Source organism: Ctenocephalides felis, unplaced genomic scaffold (genome assembly GCF_003426905.1).
Source record: "Ctenocephalides felis isolate EL2017-DRISC unplaced genomic scaffold, ASM342690v1 CF-g0.4_SCAFFOLD_03572, whole genome shotgun sequence".
NCBI lineage: Eukaryota > Metazoa > Arthropoda > Insecta > Siphonaptera > Pulicidae > Ctenocephalides > Ctenocephalides felis.
In genome coordinates this window covers 35,179,114-35,193,199 of record NW_020539726.1, presented here as the reverse complement: position 1 = coordinate 35,193,199, position 14,086 = coordinate 35,179,114, and the positions used below count along the sequence as shown (strand labels likewise).

Below are 14,086 nucleotides of genomic sequence, written 5' to 3'. Positions count from 1 at the left end.
CCAACCGTCATGAATAAATCCATTTCAAAATTTCATTAACTTCGAGTCAATTCTTCGACGTCGACTTTTGCAGTGTCGAATGTAATTGACTTTTAGGGATAAAAATGTTTTTTTCACAAATACTTGTATTCATAAAGTTTTTTTATAAATATAGAAGAAAACTAGTGGTGTATGGCATTGTGCCTTAAGGCAAATTGCTGGAACTTCACGTACCGTAATAAAATATTCGAGGAATTTTAAATGTTTTCAAAAAGATCATTATAAATAAATAGTGTGATATTGTCTAATATTTATAAAAATTATATAAACTGAATTGCAAAGTTGCAATTATTTGTGAACTTAAGTCAGAATTAAAATTAAAATCTGAATTATTTTCGATATACAAAAAAAAATTGAAACATTTTTTTTTCCGAAAGCAATTATTTTGTTGAAACAAGCACGAAGTTTTTTGGATCATTCAAATCGGACGCTTAGTTCTCACAAAAACTAAGCGTCCATTTTTTTGCACATTTAGCTCTGTATCATCGAAATGGCGGGACCTGCCTTTGCCAAAAACTAATAAACACTTTTCACAATCAATGCAAATTGAATGTTTTTTAGATCATTCAAATCGGATGCTCCGTTCTCTAAAAAACTCTCTTTGTATTTTCTGCACTCTTTGCTCTGTATCTCCGAAATGGCTGGACCTGCCTTTGGCAAAAACTAATCAGCACATCTCCCTAACAATAGGGATTGAATGTTTTTTAAACTATTCAAATCGATTGATCCGTGCGCCCGAAAACGTGGACGAAAAATTGCGGACATACAAAACACACACACGCACACACACACATCCATTTTTTCCGAGGTATGCCAAGATGTTCAGAAACCTCTGGAACGTAAAGATATGCAAAAAATTTCATTTTCGATTTTTGGACGATTACAATAACTTACCCTACGGGAAGTTAATAATGTTATGCTAACTACATCTTTGTAATCTGCATTTATAACATACGCATTAACTCAGCATTTTCGCATGGTTTAGTACCAAGAACGCGTTACCATGACAACACCATGTTATAGTCTATTTTACCAGAGAATTGTCCCCTAAATTTTGCATTCAATCTTGGTCATGTCTATCTTCAACCCTTATCCAGGTATCCACCCCAGTTTACTTTTCTCGAAACTCTCTCATTATAAATTTACGATCCATATTAACAACTTCCTCATACATGTGCCATAGATATTGGCATTTCATGCCATATTTTACGACATTTTGATGGCAGACTATAAATTGATATAATAAACCGGGGCGAGGTGAACCGACATCAAAATACATAATTTTCGTAATAATTACACCAGAGTATATATATAAAGGACATATTAAGGATCATAAATTGGGTAAATTAGTGTAATAAGGGTTTTTAACTTCTTCTTGTTACAGAAACTGTGAAAATGTATATTTGTTTGTCGTACGATCAGGCGTATTTTACATATAAATAAGCAAGGAAGAATGTTCACAATATCACAATATTCTTCCTTGCTTGTTTATACGTAAAATACGCCTGTTCATACGACAAACAGATAGACATCTTCACAGTTTATGACACTTACCGACTGATTTAGTGTCACTGCTATTTGTTTATTAATTATATTTATCATAATACAAAAGAAAAAACAAATTTTTCTAAGTAGCCTCCAGTAAATACAAAATCTAAGTCTTAATAACAAGAAAACCCAAATTACGATATTGTCCAAGAAACGGTGACTGTGAAAACTTTATTATTATGGAATTTCTGGTTATATATCCTAGTCATTTATATTACACAAAATATATATTACACCAATAAAGAGACCCAGATGTAACAATATATGGCAACATAATAACAGCAATTTAATAAAAACAAAAAGGAAAATATTACGTACTCTTCTAGTATATTATATGAAAGACGAAAAGTTATGTTGAGAATTTGAGATATGATTAAATTAAATTCATATTAAAGATTCCAGTACATGCGTTTGGTGGATTCGATATTATGTAATTATAATTTGTATGCATAATATTTGTATGCATATAATTTGTATATATAATTGAAATATTTAAGAAAAAAAGTAACAATAAGATTTATAATAAATTTAAAACCTGGTGGCGAGACAAATATTTAGAAAAAATATATATGTATATAAATATGTATTAGGGTGTTCCTTAATATGGACATTTTTGAATTTCTTTGCTCCCAAGGGCTCAAATGCTTCCAAATTAATAAAAACAAATCATGTAAAAGTTTTAGCTCTTAATATTAACATTTAGATAGTCCGCAATTCAATTAAAAGTTTCGAATATTCGTTATTAACATATATCATTAAGTAAATCCTAGCGCCATCTATGTAATTTTGATGACAATTTATTATTCATAATTTTATCTCGTATACATTTTTATTTTATTTTATCTTTCAAATATAATTAGTGTTGTAAAGGTCACTTTTAGTATATATATATATATATATATATATATATATATATATATATATATATATTGTAATCTAAAATCATCTTGTTTGTTTCAGAATTAAATCTTTGATTAGATTTCAATTAAGTTCTTTGACAAAACTTGTTCATCACATGAATGAACAGAATCTCTTCTGTTCTGAATTTCTGTTCTATATACAGAAAACGGATTTCTCTTGAGAATACTATACGTCTTTACTACAAATATTATATATATATATATATATATATATATATATATATATATATATATCTTTAAGACTATAGATTAAATGTATTCTCAGCATATATTGATAGAGACACGTAGACAGATGCTTCCAAATCACAAAAAGGCAAGGTACACAATTTTAGCCAATTCACAAAAAACTTAAAAAAAGTTTTTTTATTTATTAGATTAACATATTAAAAATATTTTGTCAACTATTTTAATAAAAAACGAATAATTACAATCGTTGTAAATATTTGTTATGTATAGATTTTATAATTCATATTATATATTATTAATATTGTATGTTTATTAACTCTAAAATATGTTTACCTATATAAAGAGAACCTAATCCAGCTCAGTTTGAATGAATAAATTTAAGGACCTTATCTCATATCTTTGAAAATTATTCATACATACAAATATAATAAAATAGATTTTTTTATACATATAAAAGAGATTGTTTTTTCCAAAACTGAATTGTATTGTTATTGTAATTGTTATTTTTTACAATTATATAAGCGAGCTTTGGAATTTTTAAATTTTGATAAAAGTTTGTATATTTTTGAAAATTGTAGTGATATTTGGAAATTTTCGAATATGTCATTTTTGTTTTTTTTTAAATATTTGAAAAATTTTAATTTTTTTGAAAATTTGGATTTCAAAATAAATCGATTTTTTTTTAATCATGAATTTCTTGAAACTTTTTTTTGGAAAAGTTTTCGAATTTGAAAAACATTTTTAGAAAATAAAATTAATGTCTCAAAAATTTTGGAATTTTTGATTTTGTTCTAATTTCTGCAAAAAATGTGCTTTTTATTGGCAAATTTTGAAATTTTTGAAAATACTGAGTAAGATATTAGGAAAAAAATTCAGATTTGATTTTTTTTTAAATTTGTTTCGTTGAAAATTAAAAAAAAAAATTCTCAAATAAATGAAAAACAGTCGTTTTGTTGAAAATATTAAAAGTTTCGCTTTTATTTTTATTTTTTTTGAAAAAAAAATTTTTTTTTAAATGTTGGATTTTTTTTATATTTCTGGGTTTTTTGGATTTTTAAAAATTGTGAAAATATTGAAAAAAAACGATTTTTTGAAATTTTTGAAGATATTTGAAAAAACTTCGTTATGTTGAAAATTTTCAAAGTTTTGATGTTTTTTAAATATTTGAAAAAATTCGTGTTGAAAATTTCAAAAATTTTAGCTTTAAATTTTTGAAAAGAAAATTTTCTATAATAAATTTATTTGTAAAGAAAAATCGTGTTGTTGAAAACTTTGAAAATATGGATTTTTTTAAATTTATGAAACAAATGTTTTGTGTTTTATAAACATTTTGTTTTTTTTTTTTAATTTATGCAAAAAAAAATAATTTTATTTGAAAATTTTGAAATTTTTAAGAATTTCTGAATAATTTGGAAAATTTGACAAAAAATTGGAAATGTGCCATTTCTAAAAACTATTTTTATGAAGTGTTGGAAGAAAAAGTTTATCTAAAAATTTTGAAAATCATTAAAATTTCTGAAAAATTCTAAAAAAATGTGATTTTTATTCAAAAATTTATATTTTTTTGGAAATCCTGAAAAATTTATTAAATTCGACAAAAAATGGGAAATTTGCCATTTTTTAAATTAATTTTGTTGATAATTTTCAAAAAAATATTTATTTAAAAATTTTGGAATTATTTGAAAGTTCTTTTAGAAAAATTTAGAAAATTTCCTTTTTTTAATTCGTTTTGTTGAAAATTTTGAAATAATTTTTAATTTAAAAATTTTGATTTTTTTGGTAAATGTGTTTTTCACATTTTAAATATACGAAAAATTTAAAATATACGAAATTTTTATTTTTTTAATTCGTTTTGTTGACAATCTTTACAATTTTGGATTTTCCGAAATTTTAAAAAAAAATTAAAGAAACGAAAAAGAATTTCTGAAAATTCATTTTGTCGAAACGATTCCGTTTTGTCGAAAACTTTCGAATTTTTATTTTTTTAAATTAAAACAGAACGTTTTTTTAAATTCTGAAATAAAATATACACTTTTGGCACAAAACCAAACAAAAAATGGAACAAAAGTTGTACTCATTATTATCTCTTTAAAATATTATGACTACAAAATAACTATTAACATATAACGAAAAACCGATGTCGATGTAACATCCACAGTACCTATTATCCCCATAATTTCCCAAACCCTGTCCATCCCTGTTCCGCCACAACACTCCCCCAACCTTATACACCACTCCAGTTTGTTAGCATTTCCTAATCACATCATCACATTATACCCAAGAATCGCTAAACTAACTCGTCTGAAATTATTGATATTGGGACACATACAATGTAGTAGACACATACTACATATATATATATATATATATATATATATATATATATATATATATATAGTACTGGGAACAATAACATCAATAGTTTTCCCTTCATCGACGGGACAATATCCTTCAATAGTTTTCCACCCTATAAAGGACTTCTATAAAGGACTTATATATTCTGATTGAGTTATAATTGAAAGCAAAACTGAAATGGAAGTTTAGTCAACTTATATGGTTGACTTGATAATTTGGAACTTGGAGATTATTGAATTAGTTGACGATCATAGAAGTTTATTCGAAGTGATTGAAAATGAGTGAAATTTTGTCCTTAAACTAATTCCTAGACTAATCGCAAAATTCTGCCTCATCAAACAGCAGGAAACTATCAAAATGTCTAACTATTTGCTGTGTATAAACAAGCAAAGAAGAATCTTACGAAAACTGCATTCTCGAACATGCCCCCGGACTTGCTTTATGTAAAATACGCCTGATCGCACGGCTAACATAAAGACATTTTTTCTGTTTCACAAGTAAGAAACGAGCATAAGATAGCGTTGCCTGGACAATGCTATTTTGTAAGACAGAATTGCCTGGTAAAATTTAATAAAAATTAAGTTTACAAATTCATAATGTTACAATCATGTTTTTGTGTCAACATATCTCTAAATACATCAAGAAACTTGCTCCTAACTTTGAAGGATTTAGTATTCTGTTCTAGTAAGTCGGAAATCCGCATGTCCACGGATTTCAAGATAACTTCAATAAGAAGTTAGATCAAGAAATTTTCGACACAACTTGCCAATAGTTTGCAAATTACTACGTGCTCGTACTACATCCAAAACTAGAACAGATTGAGGTACATTAAATATTAGGTGCATCAGGAACTCTATCTCTAATAGTTTGGAATTTGCATTCAAAATTTGATTAAATATTTGGAATTTGTAGTGGATGATCTGCATATTCAAATCTTAGTTAGCAATTTTATATATTAAATTTGTGAGGAAATTCTGTCATAATAAAGATATGTGTATCTCTTTGCCATACGATCAGGCGTATTTTACATAAAAACAAGTCCGGGGGAATGTTCGATAACAGAATCTACGATGATGCAGTTTTCGTAAGATTTTGCAATTTTTTAACAGATTGCACTAAGTTTTTTTTAACTTCCTGAAGTTTATGTTTTCATCAAAAAATCGTATTTGCTAATTTTATGTTTTCGCGACGTTTCAAGCCATTCTGAATCGTTTGAGACCAACAATTGGAGCAACAAGTATGAGTGTGTGAGACTAGATTTTTGACTTTTCGTCAACGTTTTCTCAAAAACGGCTGTACCAATTTCAAAAATATAAAAGCCATTTGATATATCCCAATAAGGACTTGCGTTGTTTGTGTTTGCACGACGATCAGACGAGCCGTTTCTTTGCAAATAGCAAATTGATTGGTTGATTTTTTTTGTCCGGGTTTTAGCTCACAATACTTAGTCGATTTTGAAAATTCGAGACGAAATTAACTGATGAAAAAAAATTCGATAAAATCTTATAATACATTATAAATATATAAATTGTTTATGAATGTTCACATATAGATTAGTAAGTTTTGGAATAAAATTTTTGATAAAAATCATTCAAACCTTGCAGTTCAATATAATCCATGCAAGCTTTTCGAATGCACATTTGGACGTTTGCATTATTTTATAACTATCATTATTAAATATTAATATACTATTATATATTTTTTAAATGATTATACATTTGTTCATAAACCTACATTTTTAGATTTGTCAGTTCTGGTACAAAAATTTGGTAAAAATTATCCAAACTTAGCAGTTCAATATAATCCTTGCATGCTTTTTATTAGAATTTTCTATATTGGCATTATTTTATAAATAATATTAATATACAATTAAATGTTATAAAAAAGCTTATACATTTAGCAATCACACAGCATTTACAGTTTAAAGAATTTTGGAACAAAATTTTTAATAATAATTGTCTAAACTTTGAAAATCACTAAAATTCATACAGGCCTCGCGCTTACACTTTGCCATGTTTGCATAATTTTATCAATAAAATTAATAATGAATTAAATATGATAAAATAGCTTATAAATTCAGCGCTACATTTATAGTTTCAGAAATTTTGGAACAAAAAATATTAATACACAATTAAATATTATTAAAAAGCTTACAAATTTATCAATTGAACTGCGTTCATAGTTTCAAAAATTTTAGAACAAAATTGTTGACAAACATCACCTAAACTTTGGGACTAACCCATTATCAATTTATATATGATGTGGTTTACTGGTGTCACTTTTTAAATTTATGTTATTTATCAAAAAATTTGTTAAAAATGTAATATATTGTTATATCTCAATACAAAGCATATTAAATTGTTAATGAATGTGCATTTACAGATTTTCAAAGTATGGAACAAAATTTATCGTAAATATTGCTCAAACTCAAACAACATGGGAAAAAGTTTTTGGGTGACTTTCTTTGAAAGTAAGTTATCGTGAATTAATTTTTGTAGTACTTCTATATTAATACAATTCGAATAATTTTCTAAATGTCAATAACCTTATAATAAGTCTATAAAAATGCTCACGACATCTAAAAAAGCCATCAACGACATTTACCCCATTTTCCTCACAATAAAACAAAAGCGCTCCCATGAAAATAATAATTTCCCAGTGAGTGGGTTGTTTCTCAATTGTTACAACATGATGTTATCGTCATCATGGAAAGCCATTAATTATTAAAGGCTCTTCTTCCGAATGTTAAGGATTTGTCAACCATTAACATGGGACGAGGAACACAATGTAAAATGTATTTATAATCCGGCTCATGAATAATTTCAACATTTCAACATCAGATAAAGCTTTCGCAAAAGCTACTGAGGAGCAAATGTACTGTGGAAAAAAGCTCTGGATAATAAGAAAAGTGGGTGATTTACTGGGATTGTTAACAAATTAGTCTTTGGAACGATTTAAATATTCAAAACATCATTTTTTTATCTAATTTCCAACTACTGCAGATTGAGCTCTTGATGCAATTTTGACAAAGTCTAAGCGCGAGGGCTGTATAGATTTTTATGAATTTCAAGGTTTAGACAATTATTATTAAAAATTTTGTTCCAAAACTTTTAAAACTGTAAATGCACTTAAATTGCCCAATTTATTAACTTTTGAATAATATATAATTGTATATCAATATTTATTAATATCATTTATAAAATTACGCAAACGTGGAAAAGTGTAAGCGCGAGGGCTGCATGGATTTTATGAATTTTTTGAGGAGAAAATGTCTCTCAGTAATGGGAAAAGTGGGTAATTTATTGGGTGTGTTGAAAAAATTTGTCTTTGGACTTTTAGCCATGCTAAATATAAGAGCCATGCGGTTGCTATGCAATCAGGCGTATTTCTCAAAAAACGATTACAGGGTCTTTCTGACTCAGGTTCATAACATACGAGTGACGTTGCAGTTTCTAAAGGACTAGTGGGACTTCTAATTATAAAGACTCACAGTTTATTTTTATGAGTTCATTTATTGCTATTAAATAAATTTTGTCTTTTAAAAAAATATTAAGTACAGCGGGACTTTGACTTTTCGAAAAAAAAAATATTTTAATATAGTTATATTTAGTACAAACTCATCCCACTTCTGATATTGAATAAACTTAGATTTTAGGTATAAAATTTACTTAGATTTTTTTCAAAGATGAGTATTGTCTTATATCTTATGTTTTTTCCCAATTTTCAAAAATAATGAAACTATTAATTAGTATAATATTAAATATTTTTGTGTGAAAAATCAAACAAAAAATTTCTATGTATTATTAGTCGAGTTATTAAAGACATTTTGCATGAAAAGTTCTCAAAAATATCTCCGATTTTGTTATTTTTTTTTCGATGTTTGGTTTTTATTATTATTCAAAATCAGAAATATTTTAGAAAAAATTAATATATATTTTTTTGTTAGAATTAATATATTTTTATATGTATATTATTTATACAAGGAGATAAATGTTTAAGTGGTTTTGCTTTGGATAAAATTGTTCGCGTATAAATTATAATTTTAATAAATATTTTGTTCCAAGAGTAGCAAATCTAAATATGTACGTTTATAAATAAATTTATAAGCTTTTCAGAAATATTTATTAGGATGTTAATATTTAATAATAGTATTTATAAAATAATGCAAACGTAGAAGAGTGTAAGCACAAAAGCTGTATGGATTTTAATGAATTTCAAAGTTTAGACATTTTGTTCCAAAAGTTTTGAAAATGTAAATATTGTGTGATTTCTAGATTTATAAGCTTTTTAATAACATTTAATTGTATATTAATATCCAATAATATTATTTATAAAATTACGCAAACGTGGAAAAAAAATTTAAAGTTTAGACAAGTATTATTAAAAATTTTGTTCCAAAATTTTTGAAACTGTAATTGCAATTTAATTTCTTAATTTAAAAGCTTTTGAACAATATTTAATTTTATATTAATATTCAATAATATTATTTATCAAATAATGCAAACGTGGAAAAGTGTAAGCGCGAGGGCTGAATGAATTTCCAGGTGTAGATTGTTATTATTAAAAATTTTGTTCCAAAATTTTTTAAACTGTAAATTCTGTATAATTGCTAAATTTATTAGCTTTTTAATAATATTTATTTGAGTATTTTAATAGTATTTATTAATATTATTTATAAATTACGCAAAGTGGAGAATTGTAAGCGCGAGGACTGTATGGATTTTTATTAATTTCAAAGTTTAGCTAATTATTATTGAAAAATTTGTTCCAAATGTTTTGAAACTGTAAATGCTGTTGAATTGCTAAATTTATAAGCTTTTTAATAAATTAAAATTGTATATTGTTGTTTATTAATATTATTTATAAAATTACGCAAACGTGGAAAAGTGGAAGCGCGAGGGCTGTATAGATTTTTATGAATTTTAAAGTTTAGACAATTAAATTAAAAAATCTAAAAATGTACATTTATAAACAAATTTGTAAGCTTTTCAAAAATCTTCAATAACATGCTAATATTTCATAATATTACTATTAAAATAACGCAAACCTAAGAAAGTGCAACCGACAAAGCTATATGCATAATACTAAATTGCAAAGTTTGATTAATTTTTACCAAAAATTTTGTTCCAAAACCCAAAAATCTAAGAATGTAGTCTTATGAACAAATGTATGAACATTCTAAAAATATTTAATAGCATATTAATATTTAATAATATTATAAATAAAATAACACAAACGTAGAAAAGTATAAGCGCGAGGGTTGTATGGATTATATTGAACTACAAAGTTTGGATAATTTTTATTAGAAATTTTGTTCCAAAACTAAAAAAACTAAAAATGCACATTTATAAATGAATATATAAGCATTTCAAAAATATATAATAGTATGCTAATATTTAATAATAACAGTTATAAAAAAATACAAACGAAGAAAAGTGCATTCGAAAAAGCTGCATGGATAATATTGAATTGCAAAGTAATAAGATAATGAGTATGTCACAAGTTTAGCTAATGTTTGTTAACAATTTTGTTTTTCAAAACTGTGATTGTAGTTTAATTGATGAATTTATAAGCTTTCTAATAATATTTAATTGTATGATAATATTGAATAATATAATCAATAAAATAACACAAACGCAAAAAAAATGTGTAACCTACAAAGCTATATGCATAATACTAAATTGCAAAGTTTGGATAATTTTTAACAAAAATTTTGTTCCAAAATTAAACGATCTAAAAATGTAGTCTTATGCATATAATATGATAATATTTAATAATATTATTTATATAATAACACAATCCCAAAAAAGTGCCAACGAAAAAACTATATAGCATTATATTGAATTGCAAAGTTTGATCACTTTTTGTCAAAAATTTTGTTTCAAAACTAACAAATCTAAAAATACACACTCATAGACAAATTTATAAGCATTTTAAAAATATATAAAAAACATAAAAATATTAAATAATATTATTAATAAAATAACACAAACGTATAAAAGTATAAGCGCGAGGGCTGTATGAATAACATTGAAGTGTGAAGTTTGGATAACTTTTACGAAAAATTTTGTTCCAAAACCAAAAAATCTAAAAACGCACGTTTATAGAAAATTTCATAAACTTTCTAACTAAACATAATAATATACAATGTTCCAGTGAATTTTCCCTCAAAACAATTTTTCCCCAAAACCCAACCACAAAATTCTCATTTAAACAGAGTGGCTTTGCCCATTCAATTTACGTACAGTTTGTTTTGCATAAGAATAAACATATTCTATACACCACTAGTTACTTTTCCATATACCAAATAAACTATTTTATCAACTACAATTATCAAATGTAAATTATTTCCCAGTATCAGAGAAATTCATGTTTACAGTTTCAACTTAGTTTGTAGTCAATTTAGTTTGCGTTTGCGGCATAGTTGGAATAAAATCGAAACTATTTGCACAGGTATATATATATATATATATATATATATACATTGGTGTATATACTATATATAATATACGACAGTTTGTTATTTAGATTCGCAATCAAATTGCAATTCAAGGATGTAGAAAACAAACTAGAACGGTTTTCGTCTATTTGTTCGGAATTCCGTGTCGCATCATTACGAGATGTAAATGAAAATTTTGTTTACTAAAAATAAATGAATATTTCCCTCATTAATTCTATTAATTACAAATTCAAAAGTCAAGTGCATTATTGATTTATACACTAATTCACATTAAATAATAAAAATAAATTGTTCATTCAATTCAAATTCAACACTATTTTTTATTACCTTGTACATGGGCGTGCGCACTTCCAGTAGACCCACTCCGACTTCCAGGACTTCCAGAAGTTTTTTCACCTTCTGTGGAATCTTGTCGACTCAAAGAAAACCTTCTGGGGCTTAAACCCAATCCTGCGACGCCACTGGCAACATATTGTTGAAGGGAACTGAAGAAACTCATTTTGAAAAGACAAAACACCCACTTGTAAAATTTTGAGTTACGCTTTCTTAATTGTTTAACACACTTGAAAAAAAATTTAACACACTTTTTGATGATTTAATGTACACTTAATACACTCATACACCAGTTTTTATAATATTCACTGTTTATTCGTTTGTTTTTCGCGTTTTATATGTCAAAAATTGGCCCGCGTTAAGATCCTTGAGGAACACCTAGAGTTATACCGTGAACAGTTTAATGCGAGTTTTTGTAAGCAAATGGTTTTTCAGAACGCAGTTTTTTGGGGTAACTCATGACAAATGTTGTTTTATAACTTTTTAACAAATTTTTGTAAAAGTTTAACAAAATAATTTTATAAATAATTAAAAACAAATATTTTTGAAACACTTTTGCAAGAGACTTTTATGTAACTAGGTTCTAATTATTAAAATAATATTTAAAATAATTTATGAAAATATTAAAAGCACTTTGATTTTAAGTTTATTATTAAGCACAAGTAAATAAATATTATTAAAATTGCTAAAACTAAAATAACTTTAGTTAGTACACAAGAATTTAGTTTAAAAAATCACTTAAAGTTTTAGTCGTGTGATAATTAATTTTTAACACAATTTCACGTTTTTTTTCACAATTTTCATAAAACTATTTTATCTGTAATATATTTTATATAAATAATTTTCATTTTTATATATTTCCTGCAAACTACAGCTTCACACATCATTTTTTTTTCACAGTTCAAATCAGTTTTTAAAAATCACTTTCATTCTTGTTTAATTTTTTTTTTAATTTTAAATTTTAAAAAAGAGTGTTAAAAACTGTTATTATTAAATAATGTTTTTATTATCGATCCGTGAGTAAAATAAATCCTTTGTTCATTTTTATATTTTACAAGTAAATTTTTGAGCACAAATTCCAAGCAGAGTCTTCGATTTCAGTCTGAAACAAAAAATAAAAACAATGAGTAAAGCTTATTTTCATATCTTCTATATATATATATATATATATATATATATATATATATATATATATATATATATATATATATATATATATATATATAAGAGGATCGTGTTAGTTAGAACACTTATAACTCACGAACGACTGAACCGATTTAGCTGAAAATTGGCAGGAAGGTAGTTTAGAGCCAGGAGAAGGACATAGCAAATCCGTAGCTCCAATTGCTGGAGTTTTTCGCTAATAAGGACCAAGACTTTTATGAGAGAGGCATAATGAAGCTACCATTAAAATGGCAACAAATTATAGAACAAAATGGTGCAAATTTGACCTAAATCGGACAATGCAAAACATGTTAAATAAAGTCTTGTAGTTCACGTAAAAATAATGGATTTCTTTTTTCCCAACCCAATATATTTGAAAACGTTTAAAATTTCTCGAATATTTCACTACGGTACGGGAAGTTCCAGCAATTTGCCTTGAGGCACGATGCTATACACAACTAGTTAAATTTATTTTCGAACTAAACAGTTGAAATTTTTATATCAATCCATATTAGATCAATCCATATTAGGTCGATTATTCACACATCTCGTGCAGTTTATGGAACATACATGGGGGCTTAATGTCACTTACACCTAGTTAATAATTACAGTCACTCTTGTATCTCAAATTCCACATAAGCAATTCCAACAATTGGAATCCGCAAATCCTCGAATACAAACATTATACATGACATATTCCTAGAGTATTCAAATCTCGGTTGGCGTCGGATTCCGATTTCAATGGGAGAAATGTAACAGAAGATCAGATTTTGTAGAAGGATAGCAGTTAGTATATGCTATCAATGTGTTGGGTTGGTTTAGGATTACTTGAGGAAGATTAGAGATCAGATTTGACTTGTAACGAGATTAATTGTTGATCCTACTCAATCAGGAAACAGGGGAAAGGAAAAACTATATACTATAGCCTTATGTACTTACTATAGGAAGATTTTGGTTGTAGCGACATTTGTATGTTTGAAAATTATTTATATTATTTGAATTTTTCACCAAAATAATTGCTATAATAATATCAAATTGTCAAATCCAATCCTGTTTATATATATACACTTATTGTGCACTA

General features: G+C 26.0%; 1 protein-coding gene across 1 annotated transcript in view; it reads right to left on the bottom strand.

Annotated features, from left to right (window-relative positions):
• LOC113388417 overlaps positions 1-12,336 on the bottom strand; it is a 111,348-nt gene extending 99,012 nt beyond the window's left edge. The window contains exon 1 of the mRNA XM_026625795.1: positions 11,836-12,336. Coding sequence (XP_026481580.1) covers positions 11,836-12,007 — 172 coding nt within the window. The 5' untranslated portion in view covers positions 12,008-12,336. The remainder of the gene's footprint in view (positions 1-11,835) is intronic.
• Positions 12,337-14,086: the final 1,750 nt, after the last annotated feature.